The 23314-nt window shown below is 41.0% G+C and overlaps 1 protein-coding gene across 1 annotated transcript in view; it reads left to right on the plus strand.

Moving 5' to 3' along the window:
• stx1a (syntaxin 1A (brain)) overlaps nucleotides 1-23314 on the plus strand; it is a 59479-nt gene that overhangs the window by 17940 nt on the left and 18225 nt on the right. The window contains exon 3 of the mRNA XM_084559335.1: nucleotides 5143-5242. Within this exon, the coding sequence (XP_084415461.1) occupies nucleotides 5143-5242 (100 nt within the window). The remainder of the gene's footprint in view (nucleotides 1-5142; nucleotides 5243-23314) is intronic.

The following is a 23314-nucleotide window of genomic DNA, read 5'->3' on the forward strand; positions in this document are numbered from 1 at the left end:
AAGAGGTCTGGCAGCCAGCACTTTGATATGTGAGTATTCAAAGCGCCGTGAGACAACAAACGCCTCAACAAAGAGGCTAAATTATCTGTGACTGAGCTGCAGGTGCATCAATCGAAACCCCTGTATAGATATTTAATAAAAACAAGGGGAACTGTGTTTAATACGGACAAACAATCTGAAGCCAGCGCCACAGCAGGCGTGTGATTGACGTGTTGTATATTGTGCAAAGATTTGACGGTTATATGCGTAGAAGTTCTTTTAAATTCCTCAATCATACATGCCCAATTACTCAAGCTGCTAGCCAGCACCTGCTCATTTATTGTCTCAGCGCTGCTTTCATGCAGCTATAACCACTGTCTGCTCTCTCAGCTGTTTAGCCCCCCCCCCCCCCCCCCCATCCTCCCTGTGCATTAGCATTTAGATTTCTCCATTCAGCATAACTTCAGTGTTAATTAAAATGCAGCGAATTGCACGCTTTTTCCGGTGTTTACGAGCTTAGGGACAAGGCTGTGTGGCACTTGGGTGTATCACAGGTGCAAAGCCAAACGCAAACGTGGTAAATAGTTAACTCCTTGATGAATATCGCGCACGAGTTTGCAGTCTATTAATAATTCAGTGTCTTGGGCATTGTTGAGGTGGAAACATTATAGAGCAGCTAAAAGAGCCCTTACTCCTAAAGACATCCCAGTTCGCAAGGGAGACTGTGGTGCTTCACATTTGAACTGGGAAGTCGGAAAATTTGAAAAAGTGGTCACGAGGAAAGTCAGAAGGAACTCGCCGACCCTGACCTCAAAATCCAGTGGTGGGAAAATTGGTCTGGAGTCGCCCTGTTGGGAACTGATCGTGCCCCGGGTCAATCAAATAATTTGGAAGATCGGATGAGTAACATTGATGTAGTAATACATGAAATCTGAATTTGTTAACAACAAAATGTCTCTGATTGCTTTTAGGATTACCCATTTACATGCAGAGGTACTTTTTCAGTTGAAACATACCCCTTAATTAAATCACCCGTGGGTACACCATGCTAACAATACACAATTTATTAACATTTCTCTCTCATTAAATCATTTGTACACACAGTACACAGCAACTTTTATCTGTTGACATGTAGCTAGCGTTTTTATATGCACAAAATACCACCTAAAATTAAAAGCCAAGCAACAACAGCTTGGTTTTCTGACTTCTGAGGTAATTGTATTGCAATATAGGTCTACCTCAGTGTCATCCCCCGGTTTGTTCATCAAATGGAAAAGGATTCTTCCTGGTCACCTCCTCTCAAGGAGTTTCTCTTAGTGAAAAGAGTTATTGCTTGATTCTTTCTGTAACTCTTATTCGATCAAATTTGAAAAGCCTCATCTCAGCTGCTTATGGCCACCGTGCTATTCTTTTATTCATGACCCAGTGCTTGTAACTGAGGTCTGAAATGCAGATTGTCCAGCTAATTGAGAGCTTATCGTCGCTCTCAGTGCTAGGATGGTCTCTAAAATGGGGCATAGTGTAAGTGCAGGCAGAGACACTCAAGTAACGCTTGTATTAGCTGATTGGTGTCGGCTGCTTCAATCATTCTTCACCATCAGTGACTCATTCATCAGCTCACGTGCTACCACCCATCAAGTGATGTCTTATCTTATTACTGCAGCAGGTCCCTCAGCTCATTTGGGTTTTACTTCAGCCCCCAGAACTAAATCTCCTGACAGTCAGTACCAAAGCAATCCAGGAAATAACTTCAAAAACTCAGTAATTATCGGATGTTTTAGCTGCGAGGGAGAGCTGAAGCCTGCAGCCATTTCTTTCACATTTCTCTCCTCTTATTTCTGCTTCTCGCCTCTGACAGCCTGTCTTCATCCATGATATGGAAACGTACCTCTCTTTATCTGACGGTAATTTCAGCCTGTTACATCCGTCTCAAGTGAAGAAGTGAAAAAAAAAAAAAAAAGTTGGTCTGAAAAGTGTAGACAGAGGCATCAACAGAGAACAGCTTGAGACCGGAGGGACGGTGAGAGAGAAAGAGAGACAGATTTTTAAATGAGAGTGATGTGAAGTTAGACATCAAATCCAGAGAGGAGGAACGTGTAATAACATGTGACAGCGGGAGATGTAGATAGACAGGAGGGAGAGGGAGAGGGAGAGTAATCAGGCTCTCACCCTCCCTGGGTGCGTTAATTAAGCTTTCCATGGAGATCTGGACGGATAGACGAGGCTGCTGCAGCCCCTCTGTCCTTCACCCACACCATAAACATGACCCTCAGAAGAATGTGGATATTGATTTTATAATGCGTTTTATGCCATTTGTGGCTGTTTTTCACTGCCTGCTATCTATCCTATCCGTGTGCTTGTGTGTTTGTAATTGTGTTTAAAGACCAGGCTGCATTTCCCTCGAAGAAACCAACAATAAATGTATGCTTTTAACAGGACACGGCTGTCCTTCAGCATTTATGTCATAGAATTAAATTGTCACCTTGTCCACCATGAGCTGGATGGGATGGTTTCATATTTCCATCTATTTACTCAATACAATCTTAAATAATATTCTGATATACAGAATGTATGATTAAAAAGTTTAATTATTGCTTATTCTTTTTAAATAAACTGGGAAAACGAGAAAATATGTTTGTATTTTTCTTATACTTGCACATATCGTATGAATGGACGATGTTCTGCGCAACTGATTATATAAATAAGTAATATTTCTTATTCACGGACACCATCTTAGTAGCAAAGTAATGCATATTTTCTACTGTACTCCTTTATCAGTCACTAGAATTTTAGCTGTAAAGAAATCTTTTTCCTTCAGCCATGTTAGCTTTGTAGCACCGTGTGCGTGCAGTTACCGTGAAGGAAAAACTGTAATTTGTCCTTTAAATGTGGATGATGATAAGGATTAAAGGGGAATTACCGTTTTTTACAACCTGGACCTTATTTCTGGCATAAAATACGATCTTTTACTCACCTATAAAACTTGTCTTATGACTTGGTGTCATTTGGAGTCGTTCGGACGATATTTAGATCTGTGTATATCCATATAGTGGGAGTGACTGGGGCACCGAAATGCAGCCTCTAAATAACGCATTATCTGACGCGAAACTCATTCATTTCACCAATATTTTGTTATGATACGCGAGTGTAGAGGAGGACCTATGAGCTCCTTATATGTATATTCTGGCTCAAAAGATAAGGACGTTCATCATAAACAAAGTCGTCGTCCACAACCTCAGAATCAGAAAAATTTTCAACCATGTTGCAAACTAGCAGTAGCAAATTACAGGTAAACAAGCTGCACGGGGTGCTCCGAGATGACCCTGGATGATGATAACAGGTAACTCTGGACTTAACGGGGAATAGCACTAGCGTATCATAACAAAATATTGGTGAAATGAACGAGTTTCGCGGCAGATAATGCGTTATTTAGAGGCTGCGTTTCGGTGCCCCAGTCACTCCCACTATATGGATATACGCAGATCTAAATATCATCCAAACGACTCCAAATGACACCACGTATTTTATGCGAGAAATAAGGTCCAGGTTGTAAAAAAACAGTAACTCCCCTTTAAGGGTGAAACAACAAAAGATTTTATTTACTTGTCATAATGTCTAGTGAGAGTGAGGACCATTACTTTTGTCAGTACTCATCGTGTATCAAGTCTCCTCTCATGCCCCCAAATCCTTCACCTGATGATGCAACAGTGAAGCGAGCAACGGCAAGACGCTCAGCATGGCCTCAAGCCCTCTAATCACCCTCCTTACCAGACAAAAATAAGACTTTTACACCAGAATAACTTGACAAAATGGCGATTTATAACTGCAGGTTTTGGCTGGTTAACAAGGCAGGGACATACACAGGCCACGTGTCATTTAATTTGTTTTTTGGCGTCTATGCAAGCATTTCAGCAACGTCTGATGCTGGTTTTTCTCCCACATAAATAAAAATTTGCCTGATGTCTTACTGGAGCTGAGAGACATGCACCGTGACTCACCAGCACATGGTTTCTAAACTAAGACGCCTCAAAGTGGTTTCATCTTCTGCTTACTTACCGTCTCTTTCTCCTTTTTTCATGCTGTCTTACACTTTTTAACTTAGTGATCTCTTTCCACCTTTCTTTTTTATATATTTTTTAACTCTGTCTTCACATCTGTGTGCCTCCTGTGCTGTCTGGTCTCTCCCCTGCGATCTTTCAGAACCAATTATGTTGTTATTAAAAAAAAAAAAAAAACAGATCCAATCAGCTGCTAATTAAAGAGATAATTGGAGAATAATGAGCGGGGCTGGGAGGAGGGAAACTCAGGAACGTAGCAGAGCCGTCAGAAGTGATAGAGGAACGGTGCAAAGAAGAACCAGAGGTATGCACGAGAACAAACGACCACGGATGTGTCGTGGGGATGGGTGAACGGAGAGCAGGTTGGCCTGTAGCTGAGCAGGTGTAGAGGAGGACCAAGTGATCAGCGGTTTGACAGGCCGAGATGAAAGCAGAGATTGATGAAGTCACTGACAGATGTGACCCGCTGCTCGTCCAGCTGTTACCAAAAGCCAGGGGCTGCACAGCTGGTGACGCGGCAGCAGGAAGTAGGAGGGAGGTGATTGGTTAGAATGTCAGGCCTGGATCTTGGTGGCAAACGAGTTCAAGGGAGGATATGGATGCGATGCACTTCTCGGGTCAGTTTTCTTCAAACGCATTCAATTATGTGAATTAAATGTCTGGTAATTTGCTTTTCGATGCTACCATTGTGTCTGAGAGCTAAATATGAAGCTCAAATTAGCACTCCGGTGGCTAGCTTAGCATTAAGACAGGAAAACTGTTGCTCCGTCTGCAGGTAAGGGTTTTGTAAACTGTAGCAGAACTCAATCATCATTTTCCTCCTGTTTTCTTTGTGCAAATTTAGTCCGAACATAACATGCGTACATCAGAGATTGCTCCCGTGTTTGCGGAGTCACAGAGATGATTAAGTCCGGGTAAAGTGTTCTTATATCTGTGTGTTCTTTCCTCTAAACCAGCCTCGCTCTGCTTTCATTCTGCCTCTAATATGATAATTACATCTTCACTTCAGTTTCTGTCAACATCAGTCTGGGCTAATCACGGGAGGCTTCCTGCCTCGGCACTCGGCACATCTGAAGCACCTTGTTTGGTCTCTTTCTCTTGGCAGGTGGAAGAGATCCGGGGTTTCATCGAGTCTTTGGCGGAGAAAGTTGAAGAGGTGAAAAGGAAGCACAGCGCCATACTCGCCTCGCCCAACCCCGACGAGAGTAAGGCTGTCTGGCTTGTCTTGTTTCTTCTTTTTGTGTTTCTCGTAATTAATTCTCAACACAATTCTGTCAAGGTGAAGTGCTCACGACTTTTGCTCTGAAAAATATTCTCTTTATGACAGGACTTGAGATGTCTTGAGGTGGTATGCTTGCCTTGAATTCCCAGGCTAAACACAATTGCAATAGCAAAATCAGAGGGTTTTACTCTCTAGTATCAATAATAGGACAAGAAGCAGAGGGAGAGCGGGAGTAATCAGGCTCTCACCCTCCCTGGGTGCGTTAATTAAGCTTTCCATTGTGATCTGGACGGACAGAAGAGACTGCTGCAGCCCCTCTGTCCTTCACCCACACCATAAACATGACCCTCAGAAGAATGTGGATATTGATTTTATAATGTGTTTTATGGCATTTGTGGCTGTTTTTCACCGCCTGGTATCTATCCTATCCTTGCGCTTGTGTGTTTGTGTGTATGTAATTGCGTTTAAAGACCAGGCTGCATTTCATCACTGTCAAAGATCCCTCGAAGAAAGCAACAATAAATGTATGCTTTTAACAGGACACGGCTGTCCTTCAGCCCCATGTAGCATTTATGTCACAGAAATAAATTGTCATCTCGTCCACGATGAGATGGATGAGACGGTTTCATATTTTCATCCATTTACGCAATACAACCATACACAATATTCTGGTATACAGAATGTATGATCAAAAAGTTGAATTATTGCTTATTCTTTTTAAATGAACTTCTTATATCTGTGTGTTCTTTCCTCTAAAGGGTGACGTGACAATGTTGTTGCCTTTTTTTCAAATTTGTCCAATCTCGAACAAGGATAGCGCTCGTTACCTCTTGAGTAAAGTGTTCTGATGAAGCTCAACAGATGTCTTACAGGTTAATTAATTTCATAAAGGTTTTAATTTACCCAGAGTTCATGGCTTGTTTTTACATGAGCTGAGTTCACAGCCATAGCCAGGGCCTATATGTGTGAAAATGGCCTCAGATGCAAAGATGGCGACGGCCGGAGCCACCGCGTTGAGCTTCAAACCTGCTCTTTGCGAATCCTATACTTGATGTTACGGAGGGGATCTTCCATATATATTATACACGGTCAATGATTTTAAACCAGCTGAACAGAGGTTAAACAAGACTCTCCAACTCCAAGTTACCTAAAGTTTTTTTTTTCCTCTAATCCATCGTGAATTAATTTATTGTTTCAATCAGATGAGGTTACATTCTCCTGATCCAAGCCTTCTGCACGCACCTGTCGCTGTTTAATTATACCATTAATGTTTAATACAGCAATGACTCAGTAATGATTCAGAGAAGCCCCTTAATGGAAGGCAGAAAAAAGTGAGAGAAAGCCAAACGTCCCTGTTTTATATGCTGTCTAATGTTCAGCGGCAGCGGAAAGCCTGATAATAGCGGCAGATTCCACTGAACAAAAGGAAGAAAGATGACTCTGTCGTTTGAAAGAAATTGAGGAAATATAGAACAATTTGTCGGAAAAAGCAAAAAGCCTGGTCGTAGATGGAGACTGTAATAGAAGTCAGAGGACCTTGAAGACGCTGAGAGCTGTCCCCTCCAACAATCAGTCCTCTCTGTCCTTTGATGCTCTCACAGTAAAAACCCTCTTTGTCGGTTTTTCTTCAATTTTCTGCTTTCTCTCTCCATTACGATTTAGGCTTGTCTTTACCTCTTCAGCTTGTGTGACCACCCTCTGCCAGATTTCTGAGTTTCTCTGTCTTCCATCGCCCCCACCCCCACCCCCCTCCAGCCACTCTCCACTTTGCTTTGGTTCAATCTGTGATGGATACTACAATCCATCTTTCCTCCCGTCGTTCTGCTCCTCCATCCCTGTTCCCTCACACCTCTTCCCCTCTCATTTATGTCAGGGCATTGATCTAGGCCCCTGCTCTCACAAGGAGGATGTTACTCATACAAGTAACACCTCCCAATCCCTGATTCCCTACCTCCCACCTGCCTGAAAGAGAATCGATCTGCTTTGAGCAGCAGGCGTCAGATGAGCCCTTTAACCAGCTTGAGAGCGTGCAGATGACACACGGAGCGCAGCGACATCAAGGCAAGGTGTTGCCTTTACGATACGAATTCTTCCACGAGTCGTCTCCTTTATTACTCACATCAGTGCTCGGTGTGTGTGTGTGTGTGCGCGCACCTGCCTGACAAATGCAAGAAATGCACATCAGTCAGCGGCTGATGTAAATGTCAGGGTCGTTCATTACAGGGAGGTCATTATGTTCTTCCCTTTCAGTAAAATAATCCCTATAATACATGCAGAAATCCTGTCTAGTCGCAGTGTTGTGTGGTGCAGCTTTTTTCTATTAATCAAAATCATATTCTACTACCTTGCACCTAATAAAAGATTTTTTGGACGCACTCCTGCTACATTACTTTTTTATAGACGTATTTTTAAAAGCACAAAAGGGACATATTCATATTGAATGTACGCACCTGACGTTCCTGACAATATTTCCTCATGGACAATTATGGCATACTTAATATTTTACGGCAAAACCCATTGATCTCTATTATAAACTTAAAAAGGCAACAGCCTGTGAGGATTTGCACAGGGATGACTGCGATACATAAACGGCCCGTTGCATGCTCAGATGGACGCTGCTTACATGCTAATGTCATGCCAATATAATGCTTACTATGCTGACCATCTTAATTTAGCATATTAGCATGCTAATATTAGCTTATTAGCACTGAACAGTCCTAAAACAACCTTTCTGAAAACCAAGGTGACACATTTCAAAGAAAACTTAGACTTTTTATACCCACTGTTCAGACTTTGATGTCTCTTTTTTGTGCGTCTCTCTTTCCCTGCTGTGGTAACAGTCTGCAACGCTGACATTTCTGTGCTTCAGCTTTTGCGACGGACTGTGTCATCAAAACTAACTGCACGGTGACATTTATTTTAATGTGAAATCTAAGATCTACACCGATTCATTGTACGGAAAGGGCAGTGTGGTCTTGCGTCATGTTTACATAAGCAGAAAAAAAAATGTTCTTCTTCCTCGTATTCGGCTTGTCTTATGGCTTTTGAATTACAGGCATATTCTTTGACCCCTGTAGTGAGAGGAGCCTGCTTGAACTTCATCTTCTTCCTGATGCATAATGAGTCTTCTTTTCCTCTTTGGGATCGGTGCTATGACTGGCGTGCGTCGTCACCTCGACACCCTTTATTTTTCTCTCGAGTCTGATAAAGAATCCCACACACAGTATAATGCTCTTAAGTCTTTCACAGCTCAGCGTAACATTGTGAGATTCATCAGCTTCGTAATAACACCACGTCTCCCCAGTCACCACCCACCAGGACAGTTCCACGACCCCGGACCGCTTCTCTCTTCCTCCACCTCTGCTGGCTGCGCTTTTGTTTTCGCTAACTGAGATGTTTCCTGAGGATTTCCACAGGGTTAATTCCAGCCCACTCGGAGCCAATATTAATACGCGCACTGACACACATGCAGCTTCTTTGTGATATTACGTTCGCCCTCGCGTCACACATTAATCTATATCAAGCCCCCCTAAATGAAGCATAGCAAATTTCCGCCAAATTGCGAGATTTATTTTCTTGGCTGGTGTTAAGGATGTGTGTGTTTCCGTAGACTGTGCTCGACACTGTAGTAGTACAGTGATGATAGATTAGGTAATCATCGGATCATAATGTGTATTGAACCTGCGTTTCCTCATGAGCACACTCCTCTAACGCAAGACCCAAATGCGTTTTATATTTAGAAACATGATTGAATTCACGTTTTCCGTTTAATAACGGCGTTATTTGTTTTAGTTTGTCGTGTTGTTTGTTTACCCCACGCAGCAACGCTTCTCATTATTCTCATCGATGAGACGGCGCTTGAAAGATTTTATGATGAAAAGTCAAAGGTCAGCGATGATTGCTTTTTCCACAGGAGCATCCGTGACTTTTACACTCAGCAGCTCCCAGGAGAGGAGAGGTCTATGTGAAATTAAAGACGGCTTTTGCAAGAGGTGGAGGTATTAAAACCTTTTGGGGAACTAGTTTAATAAACAGTGGAGTTTGGTTGTATTGGAAAATATGTTTTTGTGAGACTGAGACAGTGTTGTTTGTAGATGTCGGCCAGATAGTTGCTGCAGAGATAAGGACAGTTTATAGTATTAGGTATTGAATTTGCACACCGACTCTTTGTTTCTATAGTTGTAGTAGCAATGACTGTTTGTTATTATCATCATCATTATTATCATTATTTCATCTTCAGCTGCAGAATCTGGACGTCTACATTCATATAGTCTGCTGATCAGTTTAAAATCATTCGAGGTGCTTGTAGATTACACTGAATTGGCTCAGTTTTCAACACACACACTTCATGTTTTATCATGTGTTTGGTTTCCTTCCTAGTCCGAATGTCCACTGTTGCTCTGACAGAGCAGCACTAACATCAGAGCCAGAGTTTGTGTATCTAGCACTGGGTATATCATTTTACAAGCTTGATATTAAATTAATCATTAACCTGACACACCAGATGGGTCATTACCCTGATCCACCTGTGAAACCTCCTTTGAAACAGTCTCTCTCAAAAAAAATAAATAAATACTTGGCAGGCGGTTGGATGAACGATCTGTCTTCAAGGGACAACAACCAATCAGATTAATGAACCATATGACGGCGCAGGAAACACAATGCACAATAACAATATGCAATGTGAAGAGCTTTGGTTGCAACCGGTCGGTATAGTCGGCATTTAGGTAGATGATTCTTGTCGTGTTCGTAAGAGAAATATCAAAAAGGCACGAACAGTCGCTTCTTACACTCGTACCTGCAGACCAAACAACTGTGATTCAGGCCGCAGGTCCATGCCTTGCAGCCTGGCAAGATGAATTCTCAGGTGATAATCATGAATCTCTTGAGAACCCAGCTGCCCCGCAAGGTAATTAAATCAGTGCAAGAAGCGGAAATACAGCACAGGGAAAAAGCTTTCTCAGTTATATATCTACCACTGCACTATTTGAGCTAAATCAATTACTACTGACCAAGATGACCCAACCATTATTGGATAAGAGGTGGAATGCAGCCTGGACAGATGATCTGCTTATGGGAACGCACATGTACGTCTTTTTACAGTTTCCCTTTGAGGGCGCTAAAATGGAAGTTGTTCAGTGAAGAGGTAGCACATCTCAAACTTCTAAATCGAGGACAAAATACTTCACACTTCACTTGTTTATTTGGCTGACGCCAGCAGAAACGTGAGTATTTTGTCCGCGATTTGGAAGTTTGAAAAGTGGTTCATCACTCCATCACAGACTCTTCGTGTAGCACAGTTGTCAGGAAAAGCAGTTAATATCACGCCTAGTTTCAGAAATCTGCACACTTAGCTAATTACCGTGAAACTGGCATTTTTGTCTGGTGCGAGAAGTCGCAAAAAAATCGTCAGGCACACACAAATCCAGCCTCAGAAGAAGACACAACAACCGCTTTGTTTGAAGTATACCGAGACCCATAAACCATTTGGACAGTGGCTGGAAACCTGAGCAGCAATTGTGGGCTGCGATGAATGAGAGACGGATCCCAAGGCACTTAATGCAGCTTCCTCATTTGTAGGTTGAAGCATTCTGAGACAGGCAGCATGGTATCTCAAATAAATTTGAATATGGAGGTTCATTTGTGACCTTGCATCATTTTTTTGTGAATAATTCATCACAGATTGTGACACCAGTGGAATGGCTTCAAATGTTTTCCTCTCCGATCTCCTGGCTGCAGAGTTTTTGGATGAATCTTCACACCGAACTCCACTTCCCATTAGCTCACTAATTAATATAAACAGAGGGACTCAGTCCATCCATCTCCACATTTGCATTTTTGCAACAAAATCGAAGGCAGTTTAAAGTATACCAGGAGGACAAACAGTGCCATGGGCGGTACTTGTATTAATTAACCTCAGAAATTCTTTAAAATAAAGCACAAAAGCACTTCTGTCTGTAATTAGATGCAAACAACCTGCCCTTTAACACTGCTACTTGAGAGTTTATTTAACAACATTTCTCAGTCTGTTTTTTTTTTTTTGTTTGCAGCCTCTGACACCTCAGCCTCCAATTTCCAAAGAGCATCTTTCCTCCGACTCTTAAAAGTCCTCAACTCGCAGAACCGGAGATCCTTGTTTTAATTGCTGCCTGTGTGAGTGTTACTATTTCTAGTGTCAGATTTTTGGCTGAGTGTGCTCCCACGCTCGGGGTGCTGTTTGCCAAAGCTCCTCCGTCCTCTACCAAAATTTGAAAGTGTTGTCTAAGTTCCCCGAGCTCTCTGCATTCTCTTTGTTCATCGTCAGCTGTCTTTTTCTTTGTGTCTCCGTCCTTTTTCGCTCTCTGCTTCCTTCTCTCTTACATCTCCCCCCATGGCGCCCGAGCTGATGCAGTGTTATAGCCACTGAAGAAATGGCTTTGAACTGTGCAATATACATTATATGAAAGTGAGGTTAATGAGATGTCAGCGGTCATGACCAGGGCTAAGGATGAAGGGAGACATAGCGGTCAAAGCTGGTAAAATAACTCATTCGCACAGGGATAAATCCGTTTTACTGCCCTCTGTCCTCTTGACTTCTGAGCCGGGGAGTGTATGCGGGGGTTACTGCTCTGATCTGGAGTACGCTGTCAAACGTTGGGAGGCAGGAGGAGGTTTTCAAAGTGACAGTAACATTGCCTTGTTAACTAGCAGTAACCCTGATATACGGTCTAGGAAGATGTTGCAGGAGAAAGAGAGGTCGTTAGAGAGAAGGAGGGGGCGTTGTTAGACATAATGAGGGCGTGCGCTCCGTGGTGAGCGGTGCCCAAAAAGAGATATCGTGTGCTGTGTTTTACTTGAAGCAGAGGATGTATGACCATGACTAATATTAGTCTAAACTGAGCTCTAAGTAATATTTAATGCAACTCACTCCGCAGATTAAGCGTTGGACACGTGGAGCATTGTTGGACTCAAAACTGATGCAGCAGAATTAGAGATATCTGCTTTTTATTTCATTTTTTTGTCAAAATACGCTTTTGATTTGGTGTGTTAGGCTGTTAGCTAATGAGTCTCAAGCAGAGTTCTGGTAACTTGACTTCCTTAAGTGTGGACAAACGGTGCCATGGGGTCTAAAGCAAATTTATCAGATTTCTTGGAACTTTTTGTGGAGCCAGAAAATTGACTTTTTGCTCTTTCATTCACTCTTTCATTTTCTGTTACCGCTTGTGCTGTGAAGGGTCACAGGGGGAGCCTATCCCAGCTGTCATTGGACGAGAGGCGGGGTACACCCTGGACAGTTCGCCAGTCTATCGCAGGGCTAACACAGAGACACATTCACACTCACATGCACGCCTACGGCCAATTTAGAATACGGCCAATTAACCTAACAGCATGTCTTTGGAAGGTCGGAGGAAGCCGGAGTACCCGGAGAGAACCCACGCAGACACAGGGAGAACATGCAAAGACAGAAAGGCCCTCGAACCTAGAACCTTCTTGCTTTGAGGCATCAGTGCTAACCACCACACCACTGTCCCGCCCTTTTTTGCTCTTATGCTGTGGAAACAATAACTATAAATAGATTCTTTTATTTTTTACAAAAGTTTTTCTGTGTTTTTTTCTGTTGTTTTTTCAAGGTTTGGTCAGTAGTACTGAGTACTTAAGTACTTAAGGCAGTGTTGGATATCAGATTTGTTAAATCCATTACAGTGAAAACCTAGCTGTGGTAGAGATGGGAGGAGGCGCAGTATCTTTGCAAATCATTTCCAGACAGGGACTCTGGACAGGGAGATATTGGTAATGGTGCATTGTGTTCCTCCCTTGACAGTAGCTACAAATACTTGAGTAGCAACTAAATAAGAGGTAAAAAGAGAAATATACTGAAAACAGTTACAAGAAAGTGTGGCTATCCGACTATCCTGTATTCAGAGCGTAGTGCAGTATATGAAAAATGTAATACTTGCATGCCAACTACATAAAAGTAGGGATATGTTTATTGCGTGTAAACTCTCTCATAGTTTAGAGGTTACGCTTTATCTCTGTGGTCAGTTTGCCATTACCTTTGTCCATACAGTAGTCCTGCAGCAAAGCAAACGTCAGTAATGTTTTAAGGATGAGCTCACACTCCGTCTCTCTGAAACATCAGACACCTGGACTCTAGACGATCAATACGCGGAGCAAACACACAAAGGACTGGTAATATATTTACAGAGAGAGCAGAGGGAGAAAGAGAGAGACTGTGAGATGAAGAAAAAAGATAAATGGCTACAAGTCAGAGACTGGAATGGCAGCAATTGACCCTGTGTTAGAGAGGAGGAAACGGAAGCAGCTTGGTGTCTTGTCAGTGTCATGGTACCCTGCCACCAGACCGACACCCACACACACACACACCCACACACCCACACACACACTGTGTTGTTGTAATAAAAGGACCTGTGTTATCACGTTAAAAAAGCCTACTGCTGATTGTGGAGAGGAAACAGGGATGGTGTTCAGATATGAGCGGATAAATGCTGCTGCTGTAGAACCAAAGTTAATGCAGGATCGAAGCTTAATGTAGGAAGGAACTGAGCCAGACGTTCAGGATGTTTATCTTTTACCCAGTCCTGTTAATGTGCTTTCACCCATGTATTTCAGATGAGTGATGTAGGTGAGGTACCATCGTGATCAGCAGACATAAAGGCCGGCAAATCAGATCTGCTGCGCTTTCAAAAGCACTTGAACTGATAAGAAACGTCACGCTGAGAAGCAAATGCACGATGTCTGTTTTCTTGACCGAGCTTAACCGAGATGATGGTATAAAACTGCATGAGCGGTGCTACAATAAATTTAATCAGCTAATTACATTGCTATTGCCAGCTGCCCACTAACTTCGCTTGGCAAAAACACTGGAAACAGTAAGCATGGCTCAATCCCAGCAGAACGAAATAGCACCTGTAAATCTCACTAATTAACACATTGTGTCTTGTTTGTTTAATCTATAAAAAGAAAAAAAAAAAAACAATAAAAAAAATCTTAAATTGCTGTTTTGCTGTAGTTGTGTGCCAAGTGGGTATTTTGGTAAGGAACAGTTGCTCAGCAACCGACAGAGACTCCAGGAAGTTGCTAAAGAGTGCCCCACTTACCTCTCTCAGTGTTTTTAAAACAAAGCCTTTCTGAAAGGAGCTTTTTTTTTTTTTTTTGTTATCAAACTTGTGCAAAGAAGAGGAAATCATGTTTCTTACATCATTTCACTCTGTGGTTTCCTGAAAATGGTAGACTGCACCACATAAACTGGTTGCACATATACTTCAACCTGAAGTTATGAAATTAGACATGTTAACACTGCAAGATTGCTGGTATGATCTGAATGATGGTATCTCTATCATATGAAATGAGTTCCAATTAAAAACATACGGTAGCATTTAATGGTTGATTTGTGACCTGATCCTCTTCCCTGTTACACTGCTGGTACATCATGCTAACACCATTTGGCGCCGCAGCTTCATACGACTCAACAACCTTGTCATTAAGTGTTTTATAATTAATAAATTATTGGTTTAATAATAATTTACTTTAAATCGTTGTGAGGTTGTTTATTTTCTTCCGACAGATTTGTGAAGTCTTAAATGGTAATCTCCTATTAAGCATCTTTAACTGAAACTGGGAAGCGATGAATGTGCTTGTGAATCTTGGCTGCATTGTTTCTTTTGTCTGAACAAATGTGATGAAATAAAATTTGTAGGAGTAGTCAGATTTGTCAAGAACAGGTCAAATGCTGCCCAATAAAAATCTGATTCGAGGCCAATATCAGTATCAGTATTTGGATTAAGATTAAAAACTTGACCTTCATACAGTACCTTATGCAATCCTTTATGGTGACCAAGATATTTACTGAGCAGGATGTTTCACGGTTGCAGCATCACATGTCAGTGCTCTCCGATAATCAATACGATGACACTGTTTCTGGATTACCTCAAATATATTTATTGCATTTTTATGGCTTTTCTCATAAACCTGGTCTAGCTCCAGTAACACAAGTCTGATAATCTGTAATTATCTTGTAAGTAAAGGCAAGAATATTTATCATATACATGCATTTTTCATGCACTTCCATTGACGGATTCACTTGCACCGTTTTAATATCCTTCCAGCTGTATGTAGTCTCATGAGATCTATTAAAAGATATTTTTTTTTCCTGTAATTAGAAGCAATTGGTCTCGTGTTTGGGCTGCTATTCCCCAGTTTCTCTTTATAGATTTTTCACTTGCCATTGATTATATTTTAACCTTTCCTTTTCACTATCCCAAGGAAATAAGAAAAATTGAAGCTGAAAGTACTAACACAACTTAACTGGTCTATCTCAAGTAACTTAAGTATGAAACCTGTTCAGGACGTTTGTTGCATTTAATTATCGTGTAATAAAGGCTAAAATGTTGTAAATATTACTCTTAAAAACAAATATAGTCATTACCCTGGCATCGGTTTCCTGCGCTATTTATTTGATCTCACGTCCTCATGCTGGCCTTCTCCTTGCTTCCACACTTCCTCCGTTTCTTCCTTCTTCTCTCTCTCTATCTCTCTCTCTCCCTCCCTCTGTCACTTTGAAACAATCTGATGCCGGCGAGAGGACCGACTGCGCACATCGCCATAGCAACACAGTCTTAATGATGGCAACAAGCGTGACCTGAAGATTCCATTTGAGAGCGTCTGGGAGAGGGATGGAGTGTGAAGCCACAGCTCAATTGACTCCTCAGCTTTGCCCTCTAATTTGCTTCCCTCTCACTTGTCCCTCTACTTATTCATCGGTGTCTGCGCTCTTCCTCTTTTTTTTTTTTTTTCTCTTCACACGGTCCAATAATGAGGCTGAATAGACACTTGATCGGGCAGGTTTGGCCTCCTCTGTTTGGTAACCACGAGGGGGAAATCTAATCTAACTCCTTAACAGATTTTTTACATTATTACCTCTGCGATGCCGGTACCTGACCTCGTGGAACCGGTTACCAGGAGGTTGCCGTGGTTACGCGGAAATAAGAGAAACACTCTCGGAGTTACACCTCTCGGAGTTTGTGAACTTCTGCATCCGTTTGTGCATGTGGACACTGATAGTAAAAGTAAATAGATTACAATGTACCTTCATTCCTAATCTCAGATCATTCCCTGGCTATGAAATAGACTTGATACAAAACAATCACTGGTAATCAGCCCAAGTGACTCCTTCATTTCAAGTCAGCCCATTTCTGAACCTCTTTTCTATCCGACGGTCCAGATAGCTCTGTAGACCCGGTGTCCATTCTCTGCTTTAATACCATCCTACTTTGTGTGTTTGTGTCCCTCAGGTCTGTGACCCTGGCTCTTTGCCCTTCAATCTTCACGTGCCCGGTCTATTTTTGCTGGCCTAGCTCGCTTCTCTGACATCTGAACTTCACTCGTGAATGTGTGCATACAGTATATGAATGCCCGCAGTTACAGAGACCCTTTATTTTTTTAGTTCTTTGTTGCCAGCACGCACCAATAGCAGGAGGCAGGGAGCTGATCTTCATTCATTCACCTGCAGGGCTCCTGAGCTCCCTGCCTCATATACTCTGTTTTGACGCAGCTGTATTCACGATATTGCTCCCGTTTATAGGTTTTCTGAAGAGACTAACCAAAGTACAGGTTCAATGACAGCAGCTCTGCTTTAACATCGGCCATATTGACATTTAAAATGAGTGATCAAAGAGAAAATTAGCCTACACCGCCCCCAGGAATGACGATATGAAACTACCAACGATTGCCCAACGCTGTTATTGAGCAGCTCTCACTCTGCACACACAAACACACACACTCATACACCACAGAGCACTGTTTATTCATTTACCCCCAGGGCCTCAGCCCACCACCTCAGATCAGTCTCTGACCCTGACAAACTCAGTGTACGCTGCATGCGTGTTGCCACCGGCAGCACGATTATTGACAAGAGATGCAGTTTTGTTCATATGCGATATGGTAATGCTGCGGATGTTTGTTTTAAAATTGCTTTCAGATAAAACTTTTTTTTTTTTCTCGCATATTTAGTTCTTTCTTTAGAATTTGATATCCCTGTGCTTTGAGTGCGTGATTTGATTACAGCTCATTTCCTCTGTAGCTGTCTGGTTGGATTGGCTTCTCCATACATCGGCTATGTATTTAATTTCTCTGCCGTACACTTTTTTTTTTTTCTCGTTCAACTGCTTGTGAGATACAAAAGCTTGTGTAAATGATGCACCGGCTGAGATTCTTTATCATTTTATAACAGATTCAATGAAAAAATAATAAACCGTGTTAGTCTGTCTTTGACTACTTCTCTACAGCATCTGTGGCTTTTGGCTCCAGGCTCACTGGTTCTGACTAAAAATGCACAGCTTTAAAAATGGTTCAGAAAGATATTTATCAAAAGGCTAGATAATATCCTGTTTTCCTGAGTACCGTAGTTTTTAGCAAATGTTACTCAAGGTGTGAAAAATGTACATTTTCAGCTGCACCTTGGGAGGTTAGTAAGTCGCGGCGTGTTTGTTGGAGACAGACGCAGTGCAAAAGTGTGTCTACTTGTTGCATTTTTTCTTTTTCATGTAAATCTTTATGGGCAAGTGATTAAAAAACAGAATGATAATAATATATGTTAGTAATACATTGATACATGCATTTTTCTTGCAGTTCCATTGATGGATTCACTTGCACCATTTTAATATCCATTTTTCTTCCAGCTTTATGTAGTCTCATGAGATCCATTAAGAGATTTTTTTTTTTTTTCTTCCTGTAATTAGAAGCAATTTATCCTGTGTTGGGGCTGCTATTCCCCAGTTTCTCTTTGTGGTTTCCTCACTTGCCATTGATTATATTTTAACCAAATATCTGTCCTTGGGAAATAACAAACATTGTAATTGAAAGTACTAACACAGAATGTGTGCAATTTGCTGCAGCACTTGATATATCTTGATATATAGGTATCATTTGCGGTAGTGGTAATTTTCCAAAACGTATGTAATCCACATAAATGATCCACATACCTGAGCAATGATATGTGTTTGGACAACATCAAGCAGTAGGAAATTGCCTTAAGGCTTTAGCTGCATAGGAAATAAGTGCATTAAAAGCAAATTAAAAGTTAGACTTTTATAAACGTCCAAGATTACGCTTATCCTTAATATATCTTCCATACGACCGAGGAGGCCTTCAGTGCCCAAACATCAAGTGGTACTACTGGGCAACTCAACTGCGGTCCATCATGTTCTACTTCTCTTCCGAAAAAAACCCTGCCTGGAAGGACTTGGAATCCTACTCGGTGAGGCCTAGCTTACCACTTAACTTGTTTTTGTATTCAGCGGACCGGAAAACTTTGAGAAAAAATACAAATAACCCTATTGTACTAAATATGATTGACATCTGGTTTGATACTTGTAAATATTTGAACATCAATCCGTCTTGGTCACGTTTTAGTCCTATTTGGGGTAATGCCTTTTTCAAACCAGGGAGTAGTGATTCAGGATTTCGAACATGGGCTGAAAAGGGATTAAGGAAAGTGCAAGATATGTACAGAAAAGATAACGTATTTATGTCCTTTTCAGAAATATCAACCAAATATAACATCCCAAAAACGCATTTCTTTAAGTACCTTCAAATTAGGAATTTTATATCGTCATCTCAACATTATTCATTGGACATACCTATTATTTCCTCATTAGAGACAGCAATTACAGGACATTGTTATGGTAAAGGTTTAATTTCATCGCTGTATGATTTGCTCATATCCGGGTCTGAAGAATCTTCAAATCATAAGTTGAGACAGTGGAACGAAGATATAGGGGATGAAATATCACTGGAAAACTGGAAAGGGGCATGTATGAAAGCTCAGAAACAAACAATTAACAGCAACTTGAAACTTATTCAGTATAAATGGCTGATGCGTACATACATAACCCCAGTCAAATTGCACAAGTTTAATGATAACATCCCTGATACATGTATTAAATGCAATGAAGCAAGAGGAACGTTGTACCACTGCGTATGGGAATGTGTCAAGGTGAAATCCTTCTGGCAAGATATTATTAATATGATTGATCAAGTATTAGCTAGGAAGTTACCGCTGGACCCAAAGCTTTTTCTTCTGGGTATATATCCAACTATCCCACAACTACAAAGTAAAGAATCTAGATTTGTAGATATGTGTATATTACAAGCCAAACGCATCATTTCCCTTAACTGGAAAAATGTTGATGGACCAAGAATTGGCAGGTGGATCAAAGAGATGGCATCAAACATGATAATGGAAAAGATAACATACATTATTAGACAGAAGCAACATGTTTTTGATGGCGTCTGGAGACCTTTTATATGTTTTTTAAGACAGGATGCCAATGTTGGTAACATGCTACAGCAGGAGGCTCTGAGAGAGTAGACTGTCCATGTGGTGCGACATAATGTCCTGAGAAACGCCCTTGAAATGCATCAGTGCTACAACTGTTTCCAATATTTATCTATTTAGTTAATCAAAGTGAGGGTGTGCATATATGTATATGTATGTGTATCTGTGTCCATGCGGGCATGTATATACGTTTTGTATATATTTAATTTGTATTTATATATATATATATATATATATATATGTTTTTTCTATTTATTTATTATTATTATTTTATCTATTTATTTGTTTTGTTTTGTTTTTTGCTCTATTTTTTTTTTTTTTTTTTTTTATTGTTTTAATACCTCTTATACTTTTTTGAGGGGAAGAGGGGAAGAGGGGAAGGGAGGGAGAATAGGGAGAAAAAGTTTGCTTTGTTGCATGTAATAGCGACCTACTGTTTTATTTGCTGTAATTTGCAAACAAAAACTAATAAATACATTTGAAAAAAAAAAAAAAAAAAAAGTTAGACTTTTGCAGGATTTGTTGTCATTTAAAAATAATAAAACCATCAGATATGATTCCCCATCTTCAAATATTTAGCTTGCCTTCCTGGTGGCAGAAGGAGGAGGAGGAGGAAGGAATTTTCTGGCCACGTAATCGTAATGTGTTGCTATCAAATAAATTCCAAAAGCCTGAATAATAAATTTTCCAGACCGTGCCCTCCTGGCCTTTATAGCTGGATGTGAAATGATCTAATTTGTTCTGTGAATGAGTCTGAAGTTATCAGCCAGCGCTCTGCATCTCCCCAGCTTTGTCACGCTGAGCTGTATGTACCACAGGCTGATGTCCGCTGATATGGAAGTACAGCCGTTAAGCAGATTAAAAGCTTGTAGTGCATCGCTGATTAATGTGTGATAGGGTCAACTGTTATGGTGTTATGTTATCACACAAGCTGATCAGAGGATTTATCCCATTCTAGTTGGTGGGTATAAGCTCCTGATTAGGATCCATATAATATATATATTATTCAGTGTGAATAAAATAAGATGGCGGCCCTCCTACTTTTTTATTCTGTTTTTGTTTTCAGTTCTTTATGCAAGCCCTGCAGGCTGTCCTTACTGTATTTATCATCAAAGTGTGATATCTCAAACTGCCAAGAATAGCGTTCATATGATATGTTTTCAGTGCAGCTGCAGTGGAGGAGATGACATGATTACCTCATTATTTAAGCTTCTTTCTTATAAAAAAATAAAAATACGTGCAAATATTATGTTTTAATAATTGAACATGTGCCAGTGATTGAAGTCTTCCTCGTACTGTGTAATCAAATTATCCACTGAGGCCTTGTCTGTAATTGGGCACAGATGTTTGCTATGAGTTTCGGTTCAGCAGGGCTATCGCTGCCTCCTATTCATCTATGTAATTTATTCGACATTAAAGGAGCAGGTTGCAGGCAGAGACCGAGTCATCGAGAAGGACTGGGGGACTGTAGGCAGTTCAGTTTGATCGAATTGGTTAATCTGAGTTACTTTTATTGGCAATCTTTTACGTCTGCTGGCTTCCTGCGGCGTGCTAACATATGGAGATGTGATTTTCTTATGGCGTTAAGATGATGAACAAGTTTCTCACTGCTTCCCAATGTGCTAAAAAAATGGCAATTAATGCTCTAGGGTAATTTGTGTGTAGGAGAGTGACTTTTCTCAGCTTATTTTTTGGCCTCTCTGTAGTGAAAATGAAACGATGGCCAACACTTTACTTGAATCTTATGAGTTTGCATTTTTATGCCAAATAGGGCTAACCTTCGTCTTGTCCTCCAGGTCAAATTTGACATGTATTGAATATTTCTATGTCACATAATTTGATATAAATGTGGTCTAATGCCAATTAGTCGATCAGAAGTTGGCTGAAAATGTGTTACAGAATTAGGCGAGACGTCATATTTTAGGCTTTATAAGTAGTGAAACAGTTTGGGTCAGTTTTGACCCAGGAGGACAAAAGTTGCATGGTCAACAGGAGGACAACACAAGGGTTTCTATAAAGTACCCATGGGTAGGTTTAACTGGAACTTCTCAAGTGGCCACCAATAACTAGACTCTTCATTGTTATAATAAGTTATATTGGTGTTAGCCTAGCCACGATAGCCAGTCTGATGAGTTGAAAACCAAAATGTCGATATAGCTACCCAAATAAAACGTGTGTTTTTTCTTGCTTGTTGACTGTAGGCTTTTGGTATAACACAAACCTTCAGACTGTGAACTTAGAAACATCACACATAGATATACAACTAGCATAGCACTGGAAAGGAGGGGTGGGGTGCCAATATGCTCTGGCACATCGTCAGTGTGCCGGGCCACAGCACCATCATATGGCATGGAATGTGACGTCCCACTTTGTCTCGATCTCGGCGTCTCTCCGCTGTTGACCACCATGTGTCCAACTTTGGAGCAAAGATAAACATGTTCCCAGACTTTTGCTCACTGTGGCTAACATCCCCCATTACTGACTCCAAATACATTTGGGGTCATTTTAATATACCTCCGTCTTCTAAATTATACCAAGGTTTAAAGTAATGCACAGTTAAAGGCATAGCTGTGACGCTAGTTGCCGATCAAGGCGTCCGTTGCCCGCCTTGGCTCAACTCATGCTCCACCTTTTATGCCCGTTTTTGAATTGAAGAGAGGAGCCCGTGTGGAGGGCTCGTCCATCTTTGTGTAGCATCAGTGCTATATCTGAGTAGCCTTTACCAAAACCAGACAGACCAAAATTTTCCACTGTTTATACATTTTTATTTGCAGCAGAGCTACTGAGACACTACGTCTAACAGAAGGATCATTTGTGACTTAATGAAGTATTTTCCCTCATCTGCAAAGAGATAATTAATATTAATTTAATTAAGTTTGGCGGTGGTTCTTAATTATTGAGCTGTAGTGACAACAAAATAGTATCACTTATTGTTTCATATATTCAGATGGAGGATCTGAAAAAACAGCGCCTGTTTTGTTTATTGATATCTTGACTGGGTTCGTGATAATGATAATCTGTTTTTGTCTGTTCTCATTTTCTAGGCAGTTTCAGTTTCATCACTGAAAGGAAGAGAATTTATTTTCTTATTTCTCCCCATGAGCAAAGATTCTTTGAAATTGAAAAATAATCACATCTTTTATTAATGTTTGAGACAAGGCTCCGTTAATCCTTTAGGCTTTGCGGCTAATTAGTCCGACCTGCAACGTTAAATTAAAATGTTGTTTTTTTTCTTTCAGAGCAATTTCCCATGTGTGATAACCTGAAGCCATCTGAAAATTAGAATTACGAAACTGTTGGTTTCAGCTGTAATGAGCGAGTTGATTCTTCCGTTTTTCATAAATAACGTCACAGCAACACGAGATGTGACAGCAGCTCAGGAGTTATCCCTCAGTGTGGTGTGGCCGCCCTTTGAAGTGAGCACTGATGAAACAACTAATCATCTGTGTACATGCAGTAGAAATAATGTGTCTGTTTTACTGGCAGATGGAGAATAGCGTTCAAATAGAACCAAATTAGCGACACGCATCAACACTGGCATCCGCTTTTCACACACCTGGGATGCTACTGCTGCTACTCCAGTACATTTGTACTTCTTGTACCACAGGAGATAAACCCTGCAACACAGATTTCTAGCTACATGATCGTCAAAAATGCTACCAATCCTTAAAACAGAAATCCCTCAAGTACGCCGACAAGCTAGTGGTGCTCAGGTGTGGG

Source organism: Chelon labrosus (genome assembly GCF_963514085.1).
Source record: "Chelon labrosus genome assembly, chromosome: 13".
NCBI lineage: Eukaryota > Metazoa > Chordata > Actinopteri > Mugiliformes > Mugilidae > Chelon > Chelon labrosus.